At 33.9% G+C, this 27,704-nt stretch overlaps 1 protein-coding gene across 1 annotated transcript in view; it reads left to right on the top strand.

Moving 5' to 3' along the window:
• Positions 1-27,704, top strand: part of BCAS3 (BCAS3 microtubule associated cell migration factor) — a 512,946-nt gene that overhangs the window by 183,866 nt on the left and 301,376 nt on the right. Inside the window, 1 exon segment of the mRNA XM_039885843.1 lies at positions 4,456-4,720. Within this exon segment, the coding sequence (XP_039741777.1) occupies positions 4,456-4,720 (265 nt within the window).

The following is a 27,704-nucleotide window of genomic DNA, read 5'->3' as shown; positions in this document are numbered from 1 at the left end:
TTTTCAAGCAATGCCTAATATCCAGAATATACAAAGGACTCATACAACTCAATAACAACAAAAAAACACATGAGCCAATCAAAAAATGGGCAGAGGACCTGAACAGACACTTCTCCCTAGAGGACATACAAGTGGCCAACATATATATGAAAAGATGCTCAACATTGCTAATTGTTAGGGAAATGCAAATCAAAACTACAATGAGATACCATGTCACAGCTGTTAGAATAGCTATAATCAACAGGACAAGTAATAACAAATGTTGGAGAGGACGCGGAGAAAAAGGAACCCTCATACACTGCTGGTGGGACTGCAAATTGGTACAGCTACTATGGAAAACAATATGGAGGTTCCTCAAAAAACTAAGACTTGATCTACCATATGATCCAGCAATCTCTCTACTGGGTATTTACCCCAAAGACTTAAAAACCCATATCTGAAGAGATATTTGCACACTGATGTTCATAGCAGCATTATTCTCTTTGGCCAGGACATGGATAAATGCTTAGATAAAGAAGCTGTGGTACATATATACAATGGAATATTACTCAGCTATAAGAAGAGATGAAATACTGCCATTTGCGACAACATGAATGGACCTTGAGATAATCATGCTAAGCGAAAAGTTGAAGATCACATGCTATCACTTATATGTGAGATTTAAACCTAAAAGAAACAAATGAACAGGACAAACAGAGAGACTCATGGACATGGACAATAAATAGACTAGTGGTTACCAGAAGGTAGGGGGTGGGGGGATGGGAGAGGTTGATGGGGCAAAGGGGATCAAAAATGTGGTGACGGAAAGAAATCTAACTATGGGAGGTGAACCCACACTGTAAATATATATATGCCTTAATGTTAATGTGTACAGCTGAAACTTACTGGATTTCGTTAACCAATGTCATCATAAAAAAATAAAAAAATAGAAAGTAATTATCTAAATATGTTTGCTTCCTAAATTTGAGAGGAAGTGTTGACATATTGCTTATTTGGTACCTGTACTTGTTGAATTCCTGTTTATAACAATTGCCTGATCTGTACATGGTCAGTGTTCTTTGCCATGATATTAAGTACTGTAGCGCTAAATCAGAGATACAACTCTTATTCATATAGCTGTCTTGTTTTGTTGTGAAAAAATCTTTGCTGGATATATCATTCCAAAATTGAGCTCTAAAAATTATGCATGTGGTGTTATGTTTTTAGTACTAGTCTGCCACTATGTATAGCCTTCCTTGTTTTTAATGATGTTTGAAAAACCACCCAACTTGTTTGATAATACCAGCAGTTACATCATTTTGCATTTTGTGGGTAGGCGGCTTGTTATCTTCTGTAATGTTACTTAAAGAAATAAACTTTCTCTAGTCTCTTGACAGCTAATATCTTTAGTAACGCTTCTTTGCTCATTTATGTATCCTGATGTGTTTTCAAGGTCATAGAGCAGAATCACTGCTCTAAGAGCAGTATTCTAAGTAAGTATTTAGGTGGAATTTTGTCTTCCTTTCTTGACACTGATTCTTAGCACCACCTCATATCAGAAGTATTCTTAAAATGAAAGAAGGAAACTTTCCATTGACAGATCAGGAAGTGGTCTTGATTATAAGTGTTTTGGAAAAAGATTTTAGATATCACTGTGAATGGAACATGAATTACTCAATAAGCCTAAAGATGTTTTTCTGTATGTATTTATTTGATTCTGGCTTGTGTTAATGCAATTGATATCATGATATTAAGTTTCTCTGGTACTATGTTTCTTTCCTCATGCTGTTTACACTTTTTTTTGCCCTTCCCCTTCCCTTTCTCTTGCTTTTCTGTAAGTCACTTTATTTGAAAATGATAGGTAAAGTACAGAAGTAAAATACTTTTGGAATGACTTTTGATTCATAATTCTAGTATCCCTGGGAGTTAAACTTGTCGGTTCTCAGGGGATCCTTTAATTATAATGTTAACGTGTCATTTATCAGCCATGTGGTTGAATTTAGGTTTTTACATGTATTGATAATTTTTGTTTAGCAATAGTCTAGCCATGAAGTATCTTGTCTTGATATATAAGGATTTTTTTTTTTCTTAAATTTCAAAGGTTCTAGACTATTTTAAAGACTTATACTTTGATGAATAATTATAGCCTTTGTTTGTGGAATATTTCTAGAATATTAGTCGAGATATTAATATGAATTTAGGCTTATTTGAGGATATAATATATTGGAAGGTTGGCTTCTCTGACTGAGGAGTTTTACTTAGCTCATGTTGTTATAATTATAGCTAATATATTCATATATAAGTATACACACATACATTTTTTAAATGTTAAATCTCACTCATGAACTTTTTATCTTTATTCTACCATACTTTTACATTGTCTGGATTTTTTACAAGCACTGTTTGATTGCTTTATATAATAGAAAATTATTTTAGTTTATCATTTAGTCAGTGTAGAAAATATTTAAGTATCTATGACTTGCGTTCTTTTAGAGGCTAAGCTTAAAAATAGTTAAAACAATATTGAATTTTACTTGGCTATTTTTTTAAGCATAAAAGTAAATGGAGACATTTTTTTCCAGTTGTCACCACTGGATTGATATCAAGATAAAAGCAGTAAATTCAATTTGCTAATTTGAAAATACTAGAACTTCTATATTCAGTGCCTGGTCAGTGTCATACAAATTAGTGACTAACTTTCCCTAGATTATGTCTGTGGCCAGCCACTTGTTTTGTAAATAAAGCTCCTCCCCAACATAACTACACTTATTCATTACATATTTTCTATGGCTACTTTGACATTAGGGCAAAGTTGACTAGTTGCAGCAGCCAACAGAGGCCTTATGACCCGCAGTGTTTGCCAGTCACTACAGATACATAAGTTTTTTGTTTTGTTTTCTTTTTGTCATTTTTTAATTGAATAAATGTGACACGTAATGTGTAAATTTAAAGTATACAGCGTTTTACTTTGATACATTTATGTATTGTAATATGATTGCCATCGTAGCCATGTTTATTATATTATATAATTGTAGTACAGTATTATTGTCTATATTCATTATACTGTGCATTTGAACTCAATGGCTTATTTACTACTCATTACAAGTTTATACCTTTAAACACTATCAGTCTTATCACCCAAACCCCACCTCTGGTAAGCATCATGTAGTGCTTGTCTTTCTCTGTCTGATTTATCTTGAATAGCATAATGTGCTCAAGGTCCATCTGTGTTGTTGCAAATGGCAAGATATCTTCCTTTCTCAAGGCTGAATTATATTCCATTGTGTATATATATACACACACACCCCACATCTTTTTTTTTCTTTTTTTTTTTTCAGTTCATTCATTGATGGGCATTTGGGTTGTCACTGTGTTTTGAGACCTTTTCTTTTCTGCATCCCACCTCCCTTCAGGGACCTATCTCCATGACTATTGAAGGAACTTCTACTGAATTTTCTTTCAGCTACCCTCACCCCACTGCAAATCCACTCCCCTATATTACAGTTCCAGAATCATCCTTCCAAATTTGAAATCTTGACTCCACTATTTCTTAAATACAACCCAAATACCTCCTGCTCCAACTTTTGCTTACTCTTCTGTTGTTTCTACCTTAACTAGTACTTGTCCATTTCCATCTTATATCTATGCATTTATATCTAAAATGAGATATCTGATATATCTAAATGGGAATCTTTCTCTCCTGTCTTTATAAGTGTATCCTACTTCAAAACTCAATTCCAGAATCTACACCTTTTCAGATAATGTTTTTTTTGTCACTTCTAACCCTCCACCTTTACCAACTCCTTTTCACGTCTTATAAGCAGATTTCATATTTTCCTTCCTTTTTGTTACCACTGTATGTTATACATGTTATACATGGTATGCATACATGTATGTTATACAGTAAATACACATATTGTATTTACATATTATTATAGATATTATATTTTCACAAATTTCTTATATGTCTTTAACTCCTTTTAGGCTGGTAGCCTAAGGACTTATTCACTCCTTTGTTTCTAGTGCTTATTTAGCATGATACCCAGTGAATATTTGTTGAGCGAATGATTAGATTAATTTCCTCAGCTACAATGTATAATGTGTATTTTTATTTTAACTATTCTATACTCTTTAAAAGACAAATTCGTTTAGAGAAACAAACCTCACTCACGTATCTTTTCTTATAGCTCTGCAGAGTAAAGCTACCTAGCTCATGCTTTCTGACTTAACACTCTGTGTAGCAAGGGATACAATTTCCTACTCTAAATCGTACCAAATCTCTGATATAGAGTTGTGCTCAATATTCACCATGCAGCTCATCTGTAGCATAACATTTTTATTTATAATCTGATTTTAGGTAAATTTGGTAATGAGGCAAGCATTTCTTTTTATATTTGGTGACATGAATGTGATACTCTTAGATAAATGCAAATAGCTTCTCAATCATTTCCGTATTTTTCCATATCTCATTTCTAGGTACAAGACATCTGCTTCAGCCATGACTGTCGCTGGGTTGTGGTCAGCACACTCCGGGGGACATCCCACGTTTTCCCAATCAACCCTTATGGTGGCCAACCTTGTGTTCGAACACATATGTCACCACGAGTTGTGAATCGTATGAGCCGCTTCCAGAAAAGTGCTGGGCTGGAAGAGATTGAACAAGAACTGACATCTAAACAAGGAGGTCGCTGCAGTCCTGTTTCAGGTCTGTCAAGCAGCCCTTCTGGATCACCTCTGCACGGTAAACTTAATTTTCTCTCTCTCCAATGAACCCTACAATCCTCCTTCCCTTTACCCTTAATTTTTGAGATCTGGGATAAAATAAATCCATTTTCCTAACCTGTTCATGCAAAGACAAGATCTTAGGCTCATTTGGGGACATTCTTAATTTATTAAATAACTTAATGAATTGAAGCCAATATAGTAATGGCGATCTTTAAGATGCTGCTTTAACTCCCTAAATCTTTCAATATATAAGGGATACTTGGTGTCATCTGTATGGAATATGAAGTTTGAAGCTATTTTCATAAATTTAGAGACCGAGTCTCATATCTATATATCTTATCCAGAAAACTCTGTCTTTAAGCAAAGTCAATACTATGTAGTTCATTAAGAAATATTCATTGTTGGAATAGAGTGGTCACGAGTCATGTGTATTTTAGAGCAGTATTTGCATTTTATTTTAAAATACATGTCTGTGGGATTTATACCAATATGTTGCAGGAAAAACAAGCAAAATTTATAGCTCAATAATTTATCTCACAGCAAATAGTTGTTTAACTATCACCCCTCCCAATAAATGAAACATTACCAGAACTTGGCTTTTGTGCTCCTTTTCCATTAACAGTAAACCATGATTCTGACTTGTGGTAATCATTTTCTTACTTTTTAAAAATAATTTTCTCCTAAGGAAGTACCCTTAAATACCATTTTCCACTTTTATATAAATGGAATTACAGAGCATGTGTAATTTGGTATATTTAACTTCTTTAAAATTATGTTTGTGAGTTTAATTCATGTTGTTCTACGTAGGTTTACTTCTTTTATTTCTATTGCTTCTACATATTCCATTGTACAATCATACTTATTTATTCTTTCTACTACTGTTGATGTATATTTGGGTTGTTTCCAGGGTTGGATTATTATGTATAAAGATGCAATGAAAATTTCTGTACTTGCTTCTTGGTGCAAATGTGTACTCATTTCTAAGTGGAAATGCTAGTTTATAATGTATGCAAATCTTGACCGCAGTAGATAATACCAAAGTGGTTGTACCATTTCATTCCCATTGGAAAGACAGAAAATATTTGTCGATATTGATAACACATTTTTTAGAGCATTGCAGATTCTTCTTGACAGATGACCAATTTAGGTTTTTAAGAATAGAAAGTTTTATATAGAGAGATTATGGTTACTACAGAAAAACAGTCTTTATTTAATTGATCTGAAATTCCTATAATATAAAATCAACCATTTAAATGTTAACAATTCAGCGACATTTAGTATAGTCACAGTATTCTGCAACCACCGCTTCTACCTGGTTCCAAAATGTTTCCTTTACTCTAGAAGAAAACCAGGTATACTTTAAGCAGTTACTCCCCATTTCTCTCTCCCCAAGCTCCTAGCAGCCACCGATCTGCTTTCCATTTCAGTGGATTTACCTGTCCTGGGTATTTCATATTAGTGCAGTTGTACAATATATGATCTTTTGTTTCTGGTGTCTTTTCTCTAGTGTAATATTTTTGAGGTATAGCCACATTGTAGTCTGTATCAGTACTTCATTCCTTTTTGTATATGAATATTATTCCATTGTATGTATATACCACAATTATTTTATCCATTCGTCCATGGATGGACATTTGGATTGCTTCCACCTTTTAGCTGTTGTGAATAGTGCTGTTATGAACATGTATGTACAAGTATTTGTTTGAGTACCTCTTTGCAATTCTTTTTGGCTAAGTACCTATCTTTATTTGTTTTAGCTTCTGCCTAAACACATATCCTTTTGTAATACCTAATCAATTCTAGATATATATTTTCTATAGGATGTTTTAAGATAGATTGAAAAAACACAGGTAAATGGAATCTTGGGGAGAAATTGTGTAACTCAAAAAAATTTTTGGACTTGTATTTATTCCTTAGGTGATATTTTAATGCTTTGGCCCTATTCTTTTTATAAGAACAGTTGTTATTCATGTATATTTAAATTGAATAGTGACCCATGACCTTCAAATTTGAGAATATTTTAGAATCAGTTCTAGGTGAAAACAGTCATTTAAGAAAGTATTTAGAATTTTTTAAAAAGTTTAGGAAAGATATGAGATATTCATATTTTTTAGACATTTGAAAGAAATTTACTTAAATAAGTACATTTTTAGGTACAAATATTTTGTCATATAATTAGGTGGTAGTATAGGTTCTTAGAGGACCTTTTGCTTTGTATTGAATATTTTTCTTTACTTAAATTTTACCAAATACTTTATGGGGAGAGATTCAGTGTGCACGTGGGGCAGCTAGGTTGACCAGAGAACCATATGTATTAGTAGAAAAATTAGGAAGGATTTATAGGCCTTACATTTATATATCTTCAGAGAGTATTCTTTTGAGCTTCTTTTTTCTTTCTATTCTTCCTTCTTTATTAAGCATTCTTCATACCATGTTCTGTGCTAGGCTTTGGGCATAATGTGCACACACACAAAAAAAGTCATCTCTGCTCCATGTATCCTCTAGTCCAAGGGGAAAGATAGATATTAAAAGCCTTTGCACAAATACCTTTCAATGTATTTTTGTTGGAGGGTGCAAAGTGCCAATCAGTTAAGGACTTGTCATTTATAAAAAGAACATGTAGTTGAAGAGCAACACTTGAATTTCTGAGTCAAACTATACTATTTTCTTTCAGCTTAATCGCTCTCACAGCTCTTTTTATATTGTTGCATAAAGCTACCAGCATACATCTCAGAGAGGATATGATAGACAGTTTGACAATAGTGCTGTACTTAACATTTCCTTTTGAAAGCAAAGAATTTCGGACGGCATTTTCCTCCTGATAACACGTATAAAAATTTTATTATGCTGAAATTTCACCCCATTACTCTTTGTAGTTTTTCTTATTTTTAGAGCACCGACATTAGAGTGATGGTCATTTTTCTTCATGTCCTTTTTGTATCTCATATGTCAAAACAAAATGGGCATTGTTGTTGGTTAGTTCTAAAAATGATGTATTTAGAGTTTGTGTGGATAAACAGTCTGATGCTGGTCAAAAACAATGTAAACTTTGAGCAGGGAGGGATTCATCTTGAAAATGAATCATGCTTGGTGGTATTACCGTTGTTTGTGCTCTTTTTAGCAAAGTAAAGGAAACTGTTAAATAACAGTTGATATAGGGATATTTCCTTTTTACTCTCTGGAGTCAGTCCAGTGTAGGTTAGGATTATTTTATCTACTTGCCATTTTTTTTTTTAACTTAACAGAGGATGTTTATTTATTTGAAATATATTCTCTCTAAATATCTCTTTCGTTTCCGATCTTGTTGCCTGGACCTTAGTCTATGTGAGGGCTTCTTAACTTAAGACCCCGGACATGGATAGGAAAAAAATTACATCTTTATGTTTACTATCCTCTAACCAAAATTGTTTCCTTTCATTATGAATATAGACAACCCATGACAGTAATATTAGTAGCACTTGTGACATTGTCAGCACTAAAAATGCAGATGTTTTTAAAACTACAGTATATATGAAATATATGTCTCGAAGTATTTTGAATTACTGAAATATATTTTAAAATAATGTTTTTGTTCACCATAGTTTTGAAATTATATATTATATAATATTATTCTTGATTTTAATATTTATTACATATATTACTATAGCAGAACTTAATTTTTAAATGTACCGATAACTATATTTCAATATAATTGGTTTCTTTTGTAATTCTATATATTTTAGTTCATATATTTATAAGCATTATTCAGAGAGAGTCCACAGGCTTTCCCAGACTGTCCAAGCAGTCCATGCATAAAAATGATTAAGAACCCCTAATCATTTCTTACTTCATTTATTTCAGTAGTCTCCAGCCTTTTTGTTTATTATCCATGCATTTCCTTTGTTAACCATAAATATGATCTTCCACTCTTCTGCTTAAAGTCTTTCAGTGTCTCACCATACTTTTAGAATGTTAGAGAAGGTCTTATCTTATTTCTAGCTACTTGTCGCACTACACCTAGATTTCTGTGCCCTTCCCTGAATATGCCACATGTGTTCATTTCTTGGCACCTTTCCTGTTTGTATACTTATCTCTACTTGATAATTGTTATCCCCTTGAATACCTGCTAAAACCCTACTTAATTATGATCTTGCTAAAGATATCACATCATCTCTTAAGCCTCTCTTAAATATCTCTTGATGTGTCTTCTGTATCAGCCTTGATATTGACACTCTGAATATACTTTGATTATATTATAATATGTTAATTGTTTATTGACATGCCTGTCTGTCTCATTAGACTGACTTTCATGAAGACAAGGTCTTTTCTTGTTTGTATTTGTATCTTTGCACCTTGCATACTATTTGATAAAGTGTAGACTCTAAGGCTTTGAGCCAAGTTTCCAAACATCTTTAGATGTGTTTTTAATAAGACAATTTATGGTAACATTGTTGTGCCTTTTAACATCCGCAGCATTCAGTCATTTATTCAGCAACTCTTAATTAGTGTTTACTATTCTAGGCGCTATTTTTGAGCTCTAAGAAGATAGCAGTGAACAAGAAGAAAATGTCCCTCTTCCCATGGAGCCGACTTTCTAATGGAATGATACGAATGAGAAACGGGATGGATGGATGGATGGATGGATGGATGGATGGATGGATGGATGGATGGATAGATAGATAGATAGTTTTATATGCTATAGAGAAAAAAAGATAGAAGGAGAATAGGGAATGCCTGGAGAGGATTGCACTTTGAAATTAGAATGCTTCCTGTAGACCTTACAGAGATCATATTTGAACAAAGATCTGATGAAAGTATGGGAGAAAGTCATGCAAATATATGGAGAACATGTTCCAGGCAGAAGGAACAGCTAGTACAAAAATCCCTGAGCTGGGATTGTGCCTCAAGTGTTCAAGGAAAGGCAAGGAGGCCAGTGTGACTGAAGCATAGTTGAAGCTCATAGTAGAAGATGAGATCAGAGAGGAAATGTGGCCAGATCATGTCAGCCTTTGACTTTGACCCAGAGCGAGATGGAGAAGCTGTGGAGAGTTTTGAGAATGAGAGTTTCACGATAAGCTGTGTTTTGGCAGGATCAGAATGGAGATCTGTGTTAAGAATGCACAGTCTGTAGACTGACAAAGGTCGAAGCCTAGTGAGACCAGTTAGGAGTGTATTGCAAAAATCCAAGTGAGAGAAGGTAGGGCTTAGACTCAGTTGTTTATAGTGGAGATTCTGAATAGTTATTGGATTCTTGTTATATTTTGATGGTAGGGCCACTAGGATTTGTGGTATATTTTATGTCAAGTATGAGAGAAGAGAGGAGTCAGAGTGACTAGTAAGGCTTTTGGCCTGAACAGCTGGAAAAATGGGGTTGCCATCAAATGAAATGAGAAACAGGGTTAAAGCAAGTTTGGGGATAGGGACAGAATCAGGAATTTTGGACACGTTTTGTATACTTTGTGTCTTTGACCTCCTAGTGATCTTAAGTAGATAGTTGGTTTTATGAGTCCAGAGTTCAGTGGAAAAGACTAGGTTGAGGATAAATATTCAGGAGGCATAGATAAAGCCAAAATCTGGCTGAGGTTGCCTTATAAGGGAGTGAGTATTAAAAAAAGAGAAGATGAAGTTGCCCCAGGACTAAGTCCCAGGGTCCTCCTGCATGAAGTAGCCAGTGACATAGAAGGAAAACCTTAGATGAGAAATCCTAGAGGCTAAATGAAGAAATTTTTTTTCTGAGAAAAGAGTGATTAATGTGTTAAATTCTGCTAATAGCTAATTAAGACAAGGACTGAGAAAAAGAAAGAATACCGTCAAATTTAGTAATGTAGAATACATGTGACTTTGATAAGAGCAATTTTGTAGAGTGGTAGGGGCCTGACTGGAGTGGATTTTAATAAGAATGGGGAGAGAGAAATTGAAGACTAGTGGTGACAAGTCTTTTGAAGAGCACTGGTATAGGGCAATAGAAAAATGGGGAATAGTTAGAGGGGAGAGATTGCTTTTCTTTTCTCATGGAGGTAAGAAGTGAGGATGGTACTGGAAGCTTTAAGGAGAAAGGCAAAGTTCGGAAAATGCCTATTCTGTAGGAGAATAGGCATTCCTGTACCAGTCAGTACACTTTTGCTGAATGAAGAAACCATTTCTTCCACTTTTATTATGCCCCATGCAAATTGAATGACTTGCCTTTGCTTTCCAGCATCAACACCTTCTTCCTACACCTGAATTACTTTCTGTTTGTTTCTTCTGGTAAACATTGAACGTATCTTCCAAGCTCAGCCTAGCTTATGATGCACTTTCTCCCTCTTAGCATAATGTGTCAATCCTTATGTATTTGTTTCTCTGTATGCCCTCTTTATCTATACTCATTGCTCACTACTTTCTACCTATTATTTTTAATGATCTCCATTACCAAGGCAAACTTGTTTGGGGAAGCAGTTGGAGGACCTTGGGTTGGACTACGTGGGGTAGAATCTTACCTCCATGACTCTGTAATCTTAGACACATTACATAATCTACCTATGCCTTAATTTTCTTTCTGTAATATGGGGAGAATAATATTGCCTACCTTAGAGAGTTGCTGTGAAAATCAAAGCTCTTTGAGTAGTGTTTGGTACATGTCAGATACTCAGTAAAAAAAATAGCTGCTATGATTAGTGTCATTATTAATACTGCTTATTATTGAGGAGATGTATAGGATTGAATCATTTTTCATATTTTTGTATAGTGCCTCTTATCCAGAAACCAGAATAAATGAATAATTCAGTGAATAATGAGTGAATGAAATATACTTTGGCCTTATTGTGTACAGGCTTTTATAGCATTTTGGACTCAGTATTGATAAGTCGACATTATTTCTGAAATGAAGGGAGACACTGACATGAAACTGAAAAGTGAAGGTAGTATAATTTTTTTCTTTTTCATTTGTTTTTGCTCATTTTAAATCCATACATCAAAAAATATAGTTTGAAAAGTTAATCCACCTATTCTTGAGCCTTTGCATGTTTTATTTTGCAGATTTGTTTTCCAGTTTAGGTTCAAGAATATAGCACTGACTCTGTGATAGGGCTTTTAAGGAATTTGTTTTTTCCTGCTATTTCCATTGTGTTAACAGAGAGATTTTGAATTCACTTCTACATTTAGTTCTCCAGAAGTACTCCAGAGTTCCTGGAAGTGTCTCCTTTCCCATTAACTTTATTAGTCCTCAGGGGAGGAATCATCTTTGATCACAGCTTTTGGCATTTGAATTCCAGATTCTGCTTCTTCCAAATGGAAGTAGTTGAGACTCAGACCTTCAGAGGGGACCTTCGATTTCTTGGACTTGAAGCCTCCATGTTTTAGCAAAGTGCTTTTAAATAACTGGTAGCACCACTTTTCTTCCTTTTAGCATCTGAATGATGCATTATTTTTACCACTCAGAAACTATGTTTATAGACTTTATTTGATGGTTTATTGTAGTTACTTAACTTTTGTTGATCAGTAGTTTTCTTGATACAAATCACATCACAATTGTAAATACAAAGCAACCACGTGCTTCAGCCTTATGTAGTTTCACCTACTCAAGACAGTCAGCAATAATGTGATGTTTCTTAACTTCTCTTTCCATATCACTGTTTACTTGTAGATTGAAGTTTCCATTTGTATGTTTTAATTTTTGCCAAGAAAAATCAATCATGTGCACTGTAGCTCTGCTTTAAATTTTATGCCCCATATGACACAGTATATATATATATAGTATATGCATGTTAAATGGATAAAAATCTTTTGTTAGGCTCTTAGTTTAGTACCTTGGTTTTTATTGGTTATATGTACTTCGTTGTTTTAGCTCAGATGTTTTGTTTTTAATTGGTTGCTTTCCAATCTAATAATTTTCTTAGTGAATTTGTTGTCTTATAAATTCTTTTATCCTTTTAAAAATGTTGCTATAACATTATGCTACTTTTTACATGTACAATACACCATAAGTATACATATTCAAATCTTTTTATGTTACTTCCTAGTTTCTTAGAGCAGATGAGTTCTTTGGAAAGTGTGTTGCGTTGAAAAGAGATACCTGAAACAATGTGCTTTCACTTAAGAAGCACTAATTGAAAAAACCATCTATTAAAGTAACATAATTTTTAATAGACTATTTTATAGAGCAGTTTTAGTTTCACAGCAAAATTGAGAGGATGGTTCAGATAGCATAGTTTTCAAAGAAAATAAAATTACCTGTGGAATATCTTTAAAAACTCTTATATTGCTTCTAAATTATAGCTCAAAATTTAGTGCTATAAAAACTGATTAAACTCTATTTGGATATTTTATCTTTTTGTCTATTTCATTTGGGATATGTCACATTTTTTTCTCTCTGAAAGTTTTCCCTCAAAATAAATGCTAGATAAAGTGGTTAGCAGTTGAAGCTAACCTGGAATTTCTTGTTTTACTTTTTACTGCTCATGACATATTTTGTATTTTCTTTGTATTTTTCTATTGGCAAAATCATCGACTCCAGATTTCAGTAGTTCTGTTTTAAATGGTTAATGAGACAAGCCTCTAGAGGGCGGCCTTTTCTAAACTTTCCTGTGGCTGTAATTACAGCAACTCTGGCACGAACCTGCTGCACTGTGGATGTTGATATAGTCTAAGGTCTTATAGTAACCCAGCTTCCTTCTTACTATGTTTTCTATGATTTATTCCTCAAAGTCTTCTTAGAGAATTAGACTTTGGAACTATATTACTATCAATTACTATCTGTTTTTAGTATTCCATCCAGATACCCAGCTCCTATGAATGAATTTAGATTGTTGCATGGAGGCAGATTTTTTAGTTAATCATTTAAGAAAGGGGTGTCTACATGTTCTGAAAATTCCTTTCTTTGATTCTTTATATGTTGCTATTCAAGGATTTACTTCTGGACTTTATGTGACCAGAGTGATTAAACTCCACTATTGAGACATTATTAGGGCTTATAGTTAATCTCTGCTTCTCTTTTCTGTTAACATTAATTGGAGTTTTATTGTTTTTGTTTACCTATTTAATTTTGTCAAAGACAAATAATACCATAAATTTCTAATGAAAAATGACACTCTCTGCACCACCCCTGCCCATTCTCAGGTGTCATTCTCCAGATGCTGCTTCTTTCAGTTCTTCATAGGTTCTTCCTTGCTGTTTTCTTTATTTTGCTCCTTTCTGGCAATCACGTTAGTTGGAAAATGGATCTCCTACATTAAACCCCTAACTTTCTTTTCTATTTTCTATCGCCATGTCTTTCTGTTTTATTTTATGAGAATATCCCCAAGTTTATCTTTTAACTTTTTTATTGTATTTTTATTTTGGCAACATATTTTTAATATCCTTTCCTCTGAATGTTTCTTTTATTATCACATTCTTATTTTATAGATGTAATATAGTTTATCTTGTTGAGAGATAGTTATAATTTTTGAAGTTCGTATTGCTCCTTGCATTACCTCTATTTCACTGAGTACCTTTTTCAATATTTTGTTGTGATTATTATCTTTCATATTAGTGCAGTGGTTCTCAATTGAAATTATAATTTACTTAGATAGCCTTAAAAGGTACTGATAAAACAAAATCTCAGACTTTGATAAAACAAAATCTCAGACTGATTAAACAAAAATATTGACCTGAATGTCTAGGAGTCCTTGGCTGATGATTCTTATTTTATTTTGAGATTTTATTATTTATTAACTCATTTCATGCTTTCATTCTTATTCAGCTCATCGACAAATTCGCACTAAAGAGCTGGTCAGAAGCTCTTTGAGCACCAGTGTGTCATACCAGCTTGTAGATCTCACTGGTCTATCAGGTGGGACTGGCAATTTTATTAGGGTACCAATCAATACTATTAGAATAGTCAGTTTTCCCATAAAGGAATCAAACCTCTGTTGGGGGCGGTGTTGGGGTGATGGAGACTTTTTGGCAGTAAACTTGGAAGTTGGTTTTCAAGGAGTTGAAGGAGTTACATTATTTTAGTTTAGTGATTAGAATAACAACAGAAGGATTTGGTTTATCTATTTGCATTACTTTTCCAGTGAGGAAGACAAGTAAGAAAGTTCCGATCAGGTTCCGTTGAACTATTTTTTAAAATCAGTTTTATAAAAATTGGAGAGGGAGAAGAGAGTAGGAATTAGGCTTCTTAGAATACATAATGACCAGTGTCTGAATGACTGACCCAAATAAACAGATTTAGAAATGATCAGACGTGAGAGAGCAGCCATGGGTAGTCTTGAACTTAAAATCTGGCAGGAAGTAAAAATCTGACTGCTGGCTTATAGTTTGTCACCTACAAAAAGGTAAGGGTTACACATACTGAGAAATAAAAACTATTCTTATCATGATAGGGTCTTAGCATAAAATGACATTTAGACTTGGAGGAGGATGAGAAAAGGAAAGGGATTTAAGGTTCATTGAAAAAGTTATTAACTTTGGGCGATGTGTTTTTGCAGGTGAGAATATGGAAGCCAGAATGAGGCACAAGAGTGAAACTATTTCCGAATGGAGAGAGTGGAATTAACGTGGGCATTGTTGTTGTTAACAGCTTCAGAAGAGACAGGCTATTCCATTTTCAGTGTTAAGAACCATCTCTAGTATGGAACGCTTAATAAATGTTTGATAATATTTCACTCTTGTCTAATTTTGGAGTGGATTGAAATATGCCCACATTTGATAAAACCATGAATGAGAGAAAAATATGAAGTGACAGTACAGATAAATGAATATGGTTTTCTGGCAGTGATCCAGCTGATTAAGGAAAAGCGTTTCTGCTAAAGCAGAAGAGTTACAGGGAAGTAGAGTCACCATTTGTCAGGTGCCCAGGTATGGTCTTGGATATTGTTCTTCTTTATGGGTCTCACTCTCAGGGACTTTCTGTCTAAGAGGTTTTTATACACACAAGTATATTCACGGTTCTGCTTTTGGAAAATCAGTTTAGAAAGCAAGGACTTACTGTTTATTAATATTCGTATGACGTACTTTGATTTCTTTCTTTTTTTGGTGACCAATTCTCTTTCACAAGTTTTTGATAATTTAGGCCACAAATTGGGTATGGATTTCTTGTGTTCTTCATGAGCAGAGCATGTAAGCGTATTTCGATAGAAAGATATTTAAATGTTTTTAAGCTGGAAATAAAATATATGTGAATATAAAAGGTTTTATCTTCCCTGCTGTCAAAAATGCTGATTTGGCCCATTTGCACAGCACTCCCATCTTTGTGTGGTTGTTAAAATCTGCTTCTTTCCCATCTGAAGGAAATGCATCTTTGACACTTCTCATGACCTGAGTCATGATGCTGAAATAGAGCCAGAAAATATTCTTAACAGTCATGGGTAAAAAGAAGGAAGGCTTCCATGGGGTGGAGGAGGTTGTGGAGAGAAGAGCATCTTTGCTATTGTTATTTTGGTTTATATCTTTTTGTTTATTAAGAGTGTTGCTTACATTTTACTACTATATCTGTTACTCAACAGAAAGTACTTTGATTTTAATATTTTTTTCTCTTCGGTGTACAATATTTAATGTATTTGAAAAAGATAAGTTCTGCAAACATTAAATAATTTTGAGTCCTCCAACTAAAATAATACTCCTTAAATCTTGAAATTTACTTAATATTTTAACTTGTTAAACTGTCCAGTTTTACTTCTGAACCAACTCTCAATTCTTCCACATCTTATATGTTTAACAGTGTAAGTAGTAGTTATATTTGTTGGGTGATGCAGATCAGTTTCTGTATTTTTTCCCTTGAAAAGTGAAGTGCTTCTGTTTGCTCTGTTGACATGATACAAAATTCATTGCGAGGTAAGCACAGGAGATCTGGGTGTGTAGGGTATTTTCAAAATAGAATTTTGATGAGGATTTATTTATACTTTGGTGAGCTCATGTAATCCCAATTTTGGTCTAAAATATGCTAGATTGTGGAGTTTTTAATTCTGGTGTATTTTTCACTCAGGTTAAATGTCTTCACTTCTGAGTATTTAGTTCTAAAACTCTATTTGAGCTCTCTTCAGAAGAGTGGGACATTTTGAGGGTGCTTAAGTATGTTAGATTCAAGAATAACTTCAGTCTTAAAGTAAAAGGCCCAAGATCTTTTAGTTCTGTTCTTCTAATTTATAAAAAGAGTTTGCTTTTGTCTCCTCTCGTGTTAAATGTAGTCCATTTACTGCTTTTTTTGATTTTTGAGTGTTGAAAGGGTGGCAGATGACAATCCTAATGTTTAAAATGAACTAAAAATTACTAAAACTTATTATAATGAGCATCAACTCTTATAAATTTCTTTTATCCCAAATCATGGAGTGTTCTAGGAATAATAAGTTAAGGTAATGAACTTCCCGCTTATGAGGGAGATTTTATTCATTCATTTTATAAATTTGGGTTGACTGTGTGATTGAGACTAAATTGTGCCACAAATATAATGGAGAGGAAATGTAGCTAAAAGATTTTCCTACAATATATTTCATTGCCTGTTCCCATACACCTTTTATCTCTGTAACTTTTTGGACAGATTTCTTATATTTTCCCCTGATTGTATTCTTGATGTCTTATAAATGTTTCTAATTCTTGATCTCATTTCCCTTTCTAGGCTTATTTTTGCATCCCGAGACTTCTAGTTCCAAGCCCGCTTTAGTATCTTTTTAGAGTAGTGTAGACAGCCCTTACTCTACATACAGTTTTAGCAAGTTAGTTCCTGTGACTGTTAATTTTTATGTATAAACTTTCTAAATTTATTGAGTTTATTTTAGATTTAAGGAAAGAAAAATATCCAAATTTACACCTAATGGTTGTGAGCACATTAAGATAATAATTAACTGGTGAAATGTAATCAGGCTAGAAAAGAGAAGCCACTTAGAAAATTGTTTATTTAAAACTTTATGTATTTATGTAAGTATATATAAATATTTGAATAAACATATACATTTATAAAGAATTATTTAATAATTAGTGCAGTTTCAGTTCTCTAGAACATAAAGTTTTAATTCTACTGACATTTAATAAGCACTGGTGCAAAGGTCCATGCAGGCTACTCTGTATATAGTGGAGAGAAGTGATGGCAATATCATTAAAAATCTTAATCACCATCTCGCCAAAAAAAAAAAGAAAAGAGAAAAAGAAAAAAAGATTCGTGTTTTGTTTTCAGGTTGATTTTGTGGGAAATTTAGTTTCCTACCTTCCTATCCCTCCCCAAAGTACCTGTAGTAATATCTATGGTGCCATGAACTGTTCACATGAAAAAGCAACAAGTGTTTTTGCTGGAAATGCATAAAGCTTAGCAGTATTTTTACTTCACCATCTATTACTCCCAAAAAAAGTTACAGGGAGAAACAAGTCAGTGCCCAGTCCAAATTGTCCTTGAACTCCTTCCATCTTGAACTTTGTCACCTAAGCTGTTTGGTTGTTGTGTTAACAGTCTTTTACAAAATATGTATATATTATTCATTTTCTTTTAATTGCGTGTTCTACTTCCTTGGCTCCTGTGAACGAGCATTGCTTCCGCCCAGTTTGGTATGTGGGTCAGAAGGCACAGTTTCTCACCAGGGCGCTGCTGTTTCCTTTTCCTACTTGAGTAGATTACAGATTATACTGGAATACGCCTGAGAAAAGGTCAAAAAAGAGGGTGAATGTCCTGGAACTGCAGCTGGGAAGCTTGTCATTCTCATCTAGGAAAGGGGAGAAAAACAGACCAAAAAAGAGAGAAAAGTAGAGACTCCCATCACACCCTGAACATCCCACATTCAGGAAATTCCCATTTGCACAGGATACTTTTTATATTTTCTGAAGGGATTTTATTTGGTTTTGATTAAATTATTATCGAGTGTTTGGCTGAAAAAGCTTTAATGTTAAATTAGATGGTAAGCAAAAGCTAAGCAATGTTTTTAACTTTTCAGAGCCCAGATTTCCAGTGATTGTTTCAAAACAAGCTACCATCGTACTCTTTGACAGAGTCAAGAAGTCGGGAGCTTTTCAACTACAGAGTTTTAACTTAGTTAAACTCATTGGTATATTTTGGATTTTTACCCTTGTCAATTCCATAGCAGGATATTAAAAGCAGACCGAAAGTTTTGGTCTTCTGGAGAAAGCAAAATGCACACAGAAAAAAGCCCCATATGAACTTATTACCCGGGTTTTATTTTGGAAAGATATCGTGTAGGGAGTAGATATCATGTAGTGGTCTTAGAGGAGGGAAATTGTTGGAAGGACAATAGCGGTTATTTGGGCATAGGGCTCTTCCTATAGAATTCTCTTCTCAGCAGTGCCAGGTTGTCTCGTCAACTTTGGCTTTCAGTGTGCCTCGTTAATCCAATTTCAAAAAGTAAGAGTTCAAAATATTAGCAGGCCAAGGATTTAAAAGTGAGAGGCTTAAATCCTAGAACAAGAGTGGATCTTGTGGGTGAGTGTGTGGAGAGGTGATGAGAACAGAATGTGATACTATTGTGGGAGTCTAATATATATGAAAGTTTCTATTGTAAACCTTCAGAAAAATGGAGCGCCTAAAGTGTATATATGATCTGTGTCCATGATAAGGATCAAAGAGTGAGAAGATCATGCAGCCCTCCTGATGACATTGTTCTCCCATCGGGCACTTCAACACTGCTCAGTGTCCCTTTGCTTTTTAACAAATGAATCTTTGCCATTTTTATATTTATCCCTGCATCCCTAATGACAACAAAGGGCAGTGCTCATTTATCCTCCAAACGTGCCATTTGGTCTACTTGATTCGATTTTAGTTCTCAGTTTCTTACACCTCATGTTGCTAGAATCTTCCTTTGACCCCCATTAGCAACAATCTGTAGCTTTTGTCTCTAGAAACCTAAAACGAAAAGTTTTCTCTTTCTTATCGATGTGATACTGTTTTAAGGTACTTTCTGATCTATAACTATGATTCGTTGAATGCTTAATGCTATTTTAACTGCTTTTATTCCCTTTGGTTCACAGTATGGGAGGATAGGAAAATTTTTTAAAGGGAGAGATGGGGGAGGAGGCATATAATTATACTTATGTCTTATTTTTCCTCTTTTTGTTTCCATTTGAGAAGAAATGCGTACACATATATAGATATACTAACATTAATTTTAATATTTAGCATAATGTGAAATGGTCAACAATTTCAGGATCTCGCTGGCTTCAGAAATTTCTTAGAGTTGGCCGTCTGCCGCATTCACATGTTCTCACATCAGTGCATTCAGAAGCTGAGAATACCAACCTGGCAGCTTCTGCAGAGAGGGTAAAGATAAAACAGAAAGGAGTCTAGCTTCGCAGCCACATTACCTGGGAGTCGTTGCTGATGTCTTTTCCACAAATGTTCCAGTTTGTCAAAGCCTAGTAAATCTTAGAAAGTTTATTTTTTTTGTAGCATCTGTGTTTTATAATGGGGTCTTTTAATTTGTTTTTACTTTGTCTGCAGGGATTTCTTTTGTCCGGAGTTTTCAGACTCTGTCCTTTTTTTTTTTTCCTGTGGAAGTGAGTCCGTTAATGATGACCGGTTTGGGAATATGCCTCTCTGCAAAGCCGACCTGACAAGCTGCTCCTCCAGTGCAGCAACAAAGCCCATTGTTATTTTCTCTCTTTACTTTGATCCTCAACTTAATCCGTTTTCCTGAATTTTTGTAGTGTAGAATGTCTGGGAGAACGTACTTTGGGAGAATGCATACGTGATAAGATGGCATTTTGGAGTTAGCAAAACTTCGAGTAAACGTATTATACTGTGTCAGCCTCACACACAGACAGTGGTTCTGCGTGTCAATATGGAGGCTGAGAGTTCCTTTCTCCCAGTGTATAAGGTATCTGCAGGTATTCTTCATTCAAAAGGTAGAAGAATTAAAAATAAAAGAAAGCACATGAGGTTGTTTTCATAATTCATTTTTCAAATATGTAATCTTGTTCAAGTAAATACAGAAAGTCAGTGGTTAAACCCTAATGTGAACTGTTCTGGTTTAGTGCTTTGTTGTAACATTAAAAACAATAATAACTGTCAACAAATAACTGAAAAGAAAACAAAGTATCATAGCTTTAAACATCAAGGGATGTTTTATAAGTTCTGATTATTTAAATGATTTTCTGTTCCCACATAGAATTGCTCCTTTAATTTATGGAGAAACCATTTTATTGGAACTTGGAATTTTTTCCCCCCAGAGGAGCTCCGTCTATCTTGGGGGCTGGTAAACCTCTAAAGGATCAAAGCTCTAGTGGGTTTGGATAAAGACCCAAAAGCCTGAAGGCTTATGGAAGTTTATCTATATAGAGTAAGCCCAAAAAACTGGGATGAGAGTCTTAGAAGAGCTTATTTTCTCATGAGAGTTTTGGGACTTCCTCTGTTTGGATGTGCCAGAAATACTGTGAGAATATCCATTCTCATGGCATTTGTCACTTACAGGTCTTGTCCCAGCTGGAATTTGAAAGTATAATGGTGTGTGAGATGTTATATGTATTTTAAAGTTTTATGAAGTCCACTACTAAAACCGCAATTAAAAAACCTCTGTTTTCCATGTACTTGTACAATAAAACAACAGAGAACAGTTAGTGAAGGTTACATTTAGCATTTATGTAGTGACTTTGTTGAGCTCAAAAATGTTTGATTTTACCATTACTGTCTTACATATGCCTGAGCGGTGTAGCAAAGAAATAGTGCTACTATCTCTTTTTGTCCAAATTGGAGCATAGAACAGAGGAACAGACTTAATCTACGTCTAAGACTTGGAACACTACAAGTTTCTTCCTGCTGAACCTCATTATATTAAGAGGCTGAAGGCTTAATGAAAGATTCTGGCTCAGAAATTTAGCCTTGATATAACCATAAGGAAGTGTCTAAAGATCTATTCTTGAAGTTATCAAAGTGTAGGCTCCTGGTGTAGATTAAGCAGGATAGTGAAAGCCATTCCAGCTTCTGAAGGACTTTGAGCCCCCTCCAAAATTAATTTTTTTCCTATAGGTCATAGGGCTATATTTTCCTGTACTTCCTGGATATGGCGAAAACGATATTTTCTTCATTCATTCAGCAAACATTTATTGAGCTGTCAGTAATTTGTGAGACACTGCTGCTCCTTTGTAGGAGTCTCTGGTTTTTGTGAAGGATAAATCTGGAGGTTTGTTAGATTCTAGCTGCATTTTCAAATAAAATCCATGACACAAGAGACAGTGAAAAATGATTTGAACAATAGAAAAGAGAAGAAAGGGTCATTATATTATTTTTGTGTATTTGATTTATTGAGTATGAACTTTTTAAAAACTTAGTGTTTATTAATATATATTTTTTACATGTAGTTCATTATGTGTTAGCTAATGAAATATCTTGCTTAAGCCAGTACCCTTATTTTACTAACTCCTGATATAATTGTCCACATATCTATCTCATGTTTTCCTTTATTTTCAATTAGAAAAGTAAAGGTGAGAAGATGCAAATTCCTTCCTTTATGCTCAAAATTTGTATACCTTATCTCCCTTTTAAAGTTGTCCCTTCAACACAACAATAAAAATGTGTCCTTCCTTTGTGTTCCTGAGATGTTTTGCAGAATCTTTGTTAGCATATTTATCTCTAGACATATATACCTTTTTTTGTTTATATATCTTTCGGTCTCACTATGTTATGGACTCTTTAGAAGTCCCTTAGAGTTATTCAGCCAGGACTAGGACAGGGCCTCATACCAGTAGGCTCAAAAAATGTAAAGTGAAATAATGATTGTTGAATGAAACCTCTCTTGGTACAGTATCATCTTGTCTTTTCAGCCCCAAAGTCCTTCAGTCTGTCTTCTATATCCATTACCTTGATCATTTTAAAATCAATATTTCCTTTACCTATCCCTTTCCATCTAACTTTTTAACTCTACTAAAACTACCCTGTTGTAGATTACCAGAGTCAGCAGCTTTCTCTCTGAGTTTGCCTTCCTGGACCTTGTGGTTGTTGACCATTTTGTTAACACATTTATTCTTTCACTAAAGCTACTTCTATAATAAATTGTTTGCTATATCCAGTGAAATAACAGTAGTCTCCCCTTACCTGCAGTTTTGCTTTTCGTAGGTTCTCTTACTCTGTCAACTGCAGTCCAAAAAATATTAAATGGAACATTGCAGAAATAAACAATTCATAAGTTTTAAATTGCATGTTGTTATGAGTGGGGTGATGAAATCTTATACTGTCCCGCTTTGTCCTGTCTTGAATGGGAGTCATCCCTTTGTCCCGCATGTCCATGCTGTATCGTACAATAAGATATTTTGAGAGAGAGACTACATTTACATAACTTTATTACAGTATAGTGTTATAATTGTTCTACTTCATTGTTATTGTTATTCTCTTACTGTGTCTAACTTATAAATTAAATTTTATCACAGGTATGTATGTATAGGAAAAGAAATAGTATACGTAGGGTTCAGTATTGTGTGCAGTTTCAGGCATCACTTGGGGTCTTGGAATGTATCCCCCATGAATAAGGGAGACTGCTGTATAAATCAGATACTACTACTATTCTTATGAACAACCTACTTTCCTCTTTCAAATGGGCTGGATTTCAGAGGCTACTTCATAAACACAGACAGCAAGAATGAAAGCCCATAAATATTTGGGTGTTCCTTGACAATATAGTAGCAGGCTGAGAGGGATAGGTCTGAAGTACGTAGTATGCTATTCTGAGGTTGCCCTGTGTCCTGGTGAGCCAGTGGAGGATGAGTCATGGCTAACTAAACCACAGATTTGGAGCTTCTCAGTTAATCACGTCATTTTTCTAGACCACTCATCCTATCTAAAAGTTCAGTGATCTCAAAATCTGTACTCTGTCCCTTGCTGAAAAACTTACCCAAGTTTTCTGCACCTCTGCCTCGGTTGAAAGATTTTTTTCTAAATCTGAAATCATTTTATCTTTCTACTGCTTTCTATTATAATCTTCTCCTCTAGTTCGGGATTCCTTACTATTGCTCACATATGTGGCATCCCTTTACACCCTGTGCTCTTCATGTTATCCTTCAGGCTCAGAATATTTCCTCTCTTACTCTTACTCATATTTTGCTCATCTTTCAAAGCATAGGTCATGTTCCATCTGCTCCGTAGTCTCTTCTTCAAATAATTGATCCCATATGTACTTATTTTTAGTACTAGGCAATTAGAACTTAATTATTCCTGTTTCATACATATTAGATGGTAAGCTTTGTGACAACAGAAAATGCAGTCCTCACAGCATGTAATCTTAGGTTAAGGTACGTAAAAATATTTGACTACTAGTTGTGAAATATGTCTGTTATACACAGTCCTTGAATTTCCTTAGCTTGTGACATATTTAATGTTGTGGTCTGATTTTATATCCATATTAATATAACTATAATTGTCTAATGTCAAATCTTGCAGATATTTACATCTGTATTGGTCTTAAGAGTATCATAATAAATCACGTTTAATGAGTTAACTGTAAGACAGTGTTTCCATTATTCCTTTACAAGTATCAAATATTGTAATAGATTTCCACTTTTCCTGTTACCTATAAGGTTCTATGTTGTGTGAACATAGATATTATTCTGTAGTTTATTAAATGGTTTAAAGCATGTCGTGCACATTCTGAATGCTGTCTTTTATTATCCCTACCATAGGTATGGGTCATTTCAATTAACTTTACTGTCAGTTCTGTTTTGGAAATTGAGATAGATAAATATTTATCTTATTTGTGTGAATTTCTTATTTTTCTCCTTACTTTGCTAAAGAGACATAAGTGTTTAACTTGATAATTCCATAGATTTGTCATATCTGGTTAAGCTATTATCCTAATTCTGAGGACACGTTCATCTTTAAAAGAAGCCTCTTACCTTTCCACTACCTCCGAAGCTACCATTAGATACCATGTGGTAGTTCTCCCTCTGTATTGAATCCATTTTATGTTGAGTGAAATGTCTCTCAGGATGCCAATTAGAAATAAGATATTAAGACCTTGGGGAGAGATTCTTTTATTTTCCATATAAATTTGTCTCCTTAATTCAAATTAGTTAAAAAAACAAAAGTTTATATGTGTGTGTTAACTGTCGCTGTTATTTTTAACATATTTATTGCTAACAACATAACTGATGCAGATACTTTTTATAAAAAATCAAGAACAATGATTTGAAAATAACGTTGAGCCGGTCAGGTGTTTTCTGTATGGAAGAGTTGCTGGATTATAAACACTGGACTCATAACATGGAAAATGTGGTAAATTTTTACAAAGTTTCTGTGTAAGTGCATAAATTATAAGAATCACTATAAAAGTACAGTAATGAAGAAAATGTGGTATTGATGAAAGGATAGAAACATGGATCAATAGAACAGAATCTAGAAATATATCCACACGTATGATCAATTGATTTTTGACAAAGGTGGAAAGATAATTCAGTGGAGAAAAGTTAATCTTTTTAACAAATGGTGTGAAACAAGTGTACATCCCTTTTCAAAGCAAATGAACACAGTGATCCCCAACTCATACCTCACTCCATATATATAAATTAACTCACAATAAATCAGTGTACTCTTGTCACTTTTGTTTGATATTGTACTAGAAGTTGTAACCAGGACTATTAGGCAATAAAAGAAACGGAAGGTATCTGGACTGGAAAGGAAGAAGTAAAACTCTTTCCTTTGAGGATGTCATGATCGTGTATATAGAAAATAGTAAGGAATCCAAAAGAAACCATTAGAGCTAAGAAACAAGTCCAGCAAGGTTGTAGGATACAGGATCAAGGTAGAAAAATTAGTTATATTTCTCTACACTAGCAGTGAACAATCTGAAAAGTGAAGTTGAGAAGAAAATCCTATTTACAAGTTGAATCAAAATGAATAAAATAGGAATAAATTTAACCAAAGAAATATAAAACTTGTATCCTCAAATCTACAAAAATATTTATTCAAAGAAATTATGGAATAAATAAACAGAAAGACATGTTATTGGCTTGGAAGACTTAATATTATTTAGATGGCAATTCTCCCTAAACTGACCTATGAATTCCATGCAATCCCTATCAAAATCCTAGCTGATGTTTTGTGGATAATGACACAGTGTACGTGGAACAGCAAGTTTTATTGGATATCATGACCCATTGAAGAAGGGCAACAATCCACTGACTGTCTTTAGAAAGGAATTCAATATGATTTTTTTGTTCTTTTTCTTTAGTCTCTCTGAAAAACCATTATTTACTGTGACAGTATCATTTTCTTCCTTGGAAAAAGGTGCCTGAGCAGAAGTTAATAAGAGTTTTGAAATTTAAAATATCATCCTTAGTGTATTCTATGTGTATTTGGGTAGGGGTTTGTGCATTGGAAGTCATCATTTGTTTAGAAACCTAATTCCCAATATGACAGCATTTCAAACATTATGGAAATTCAGAAAAACGAGTAATATAATCTAAATTAAAAAATTTTTTTTTCAATTACAGTTGATATATAATATGAAATTAGTTTAGGTGTATAACATAATGATTAGACATTTATGTAACTTATGAAGTGATCATGCTGATAATGGATAGACTTTTCTCCAAAGGAGTTGTACACATTACCAAAATGCATATGAAAAAAGATGTTTAACAGGAATCATTAGGGAAATGCAAATTTAAACTACAGCGAGACACCACTTCGACCCACTAGAATAGCTAAAATTAAAACGATAGACAATAAGAAGTGTTGAGGATGTGGGGAAGTTGGAGCCCTCATACATTGTTGCAGCCACATTATGGCAGTTCTCAAAAAATTAAATACACAAATCTACTCACTAATATTCATAGAAGCATTATTCATATTAGCCTAAAAGCAGAAATGACCCACATATTTATCAATTGATGAATGGATAAATGAAGTATCGTATATCTATGCGATGCTATATTATACAGCTATAAAAAGGAATGAACTACCAATATGTAGCACAACATGGATAAACTTGAAAACATACTAAGTAAAGGAAGCAGTCATAAAAATCCACATTGATGGATTCCATTTATATGAAATATTCAGAATAGGCAAAAACAGAAGAGAAATTTTTGATTGTCAAAGGCTGAGGGGTGGGGCAAAGGAAGAGTGACTGCTAATGTGTATAGGCTTTTCTTTTTGAGTGAAGAAAATATTCTGAAATTAGATAGTGGTCATGTACATTTAGAACATACTAAACAGCACAGAATCATATACTTTAAAAGAGTGACTTTCATAGTATATGAATTATATCTCAGCAAAAATATTAACCCAGTTTTTAAAATGGGCAAAAGATTTGAACAGTTTGCCAAAGAAAAAATATGGATCACAAGTATATGAACAAACAAACAAATAAAAACTAAATATTATTGGTCATCAGAGAGATCCAAATAAAAGCCAGAGTAACTAAAATCAAAAAGAATAACAATACCAAATTCTGGTGTGTATATGGAAGAACTGAAACTGTCTTACTTTGCTGGTGGGAATGTGAAATTGTTCAGCTATTTTGTCAAACTGTTCAGCATTTTCTCATAACCTTAAACGTAAAATTACTATGGCCGTGGAAACATTCATTTACTATGACCCCCCAATTCCATTCCTAGATTATTTATCAAGAAATAAAAATAAAAGCAAACATATAAAAACCTGTACACAAACGTTTATAGCAGTTTTATTCATAATAACCAAAATTTGGAAAGAAATCATATATCTTTTCACTGATGACTGGATAAACAAACTGTAGACTTTCATACAATGAGATCATACTTGGGAATAAAAAGGAAAGAACTATTGATACACAAAGAAACATGTAGAATATGTGAATCTCAGTGAATCTTATTGGCCAGTGAAAGAAGAGACCCAATATGCTAGATACTTTATGATTTCATTTGTAGGACATTCTGGAAAATGCAAAGACCATGGAGAGGGAGAAAAGATAAATGCTTAAGAAGTGGTTGTCTTACTGGTGAGCCTAGAGTAAATACTCTCTGTGTAGATCAGATTTTATTTCACAGAGGAGTTTGTTTTTCCTGATTATTAGTGAACCATAATGACTGTTCTTTTAATTTTTAATATTAATGGCAAGCATAAAATAAAGGGAAGTGTATTTGTTTTTAAATTTTATGATGTG

The sequence above is a fragment of the Pteropus medius genome, unplaced genomic scaffold (assembly GCF_902729225.1).
Source record: "Pteropus medius unplaced genomic scaffold, Ma_sr-lr_union100, whole genome shotgun sequence".
Classification (NCBI taxonomy): Eukaryota; Metazoa; Chordata; class Mammalia; order Chiroptera; family Pteropodidae; genus Pteropus; species Pteropus medius.
The sequence above is the reverse complement of the archived record's forward strand: the minus strand, read 5'-3'. Positions and strand labels throughout refer to the sequence as shown.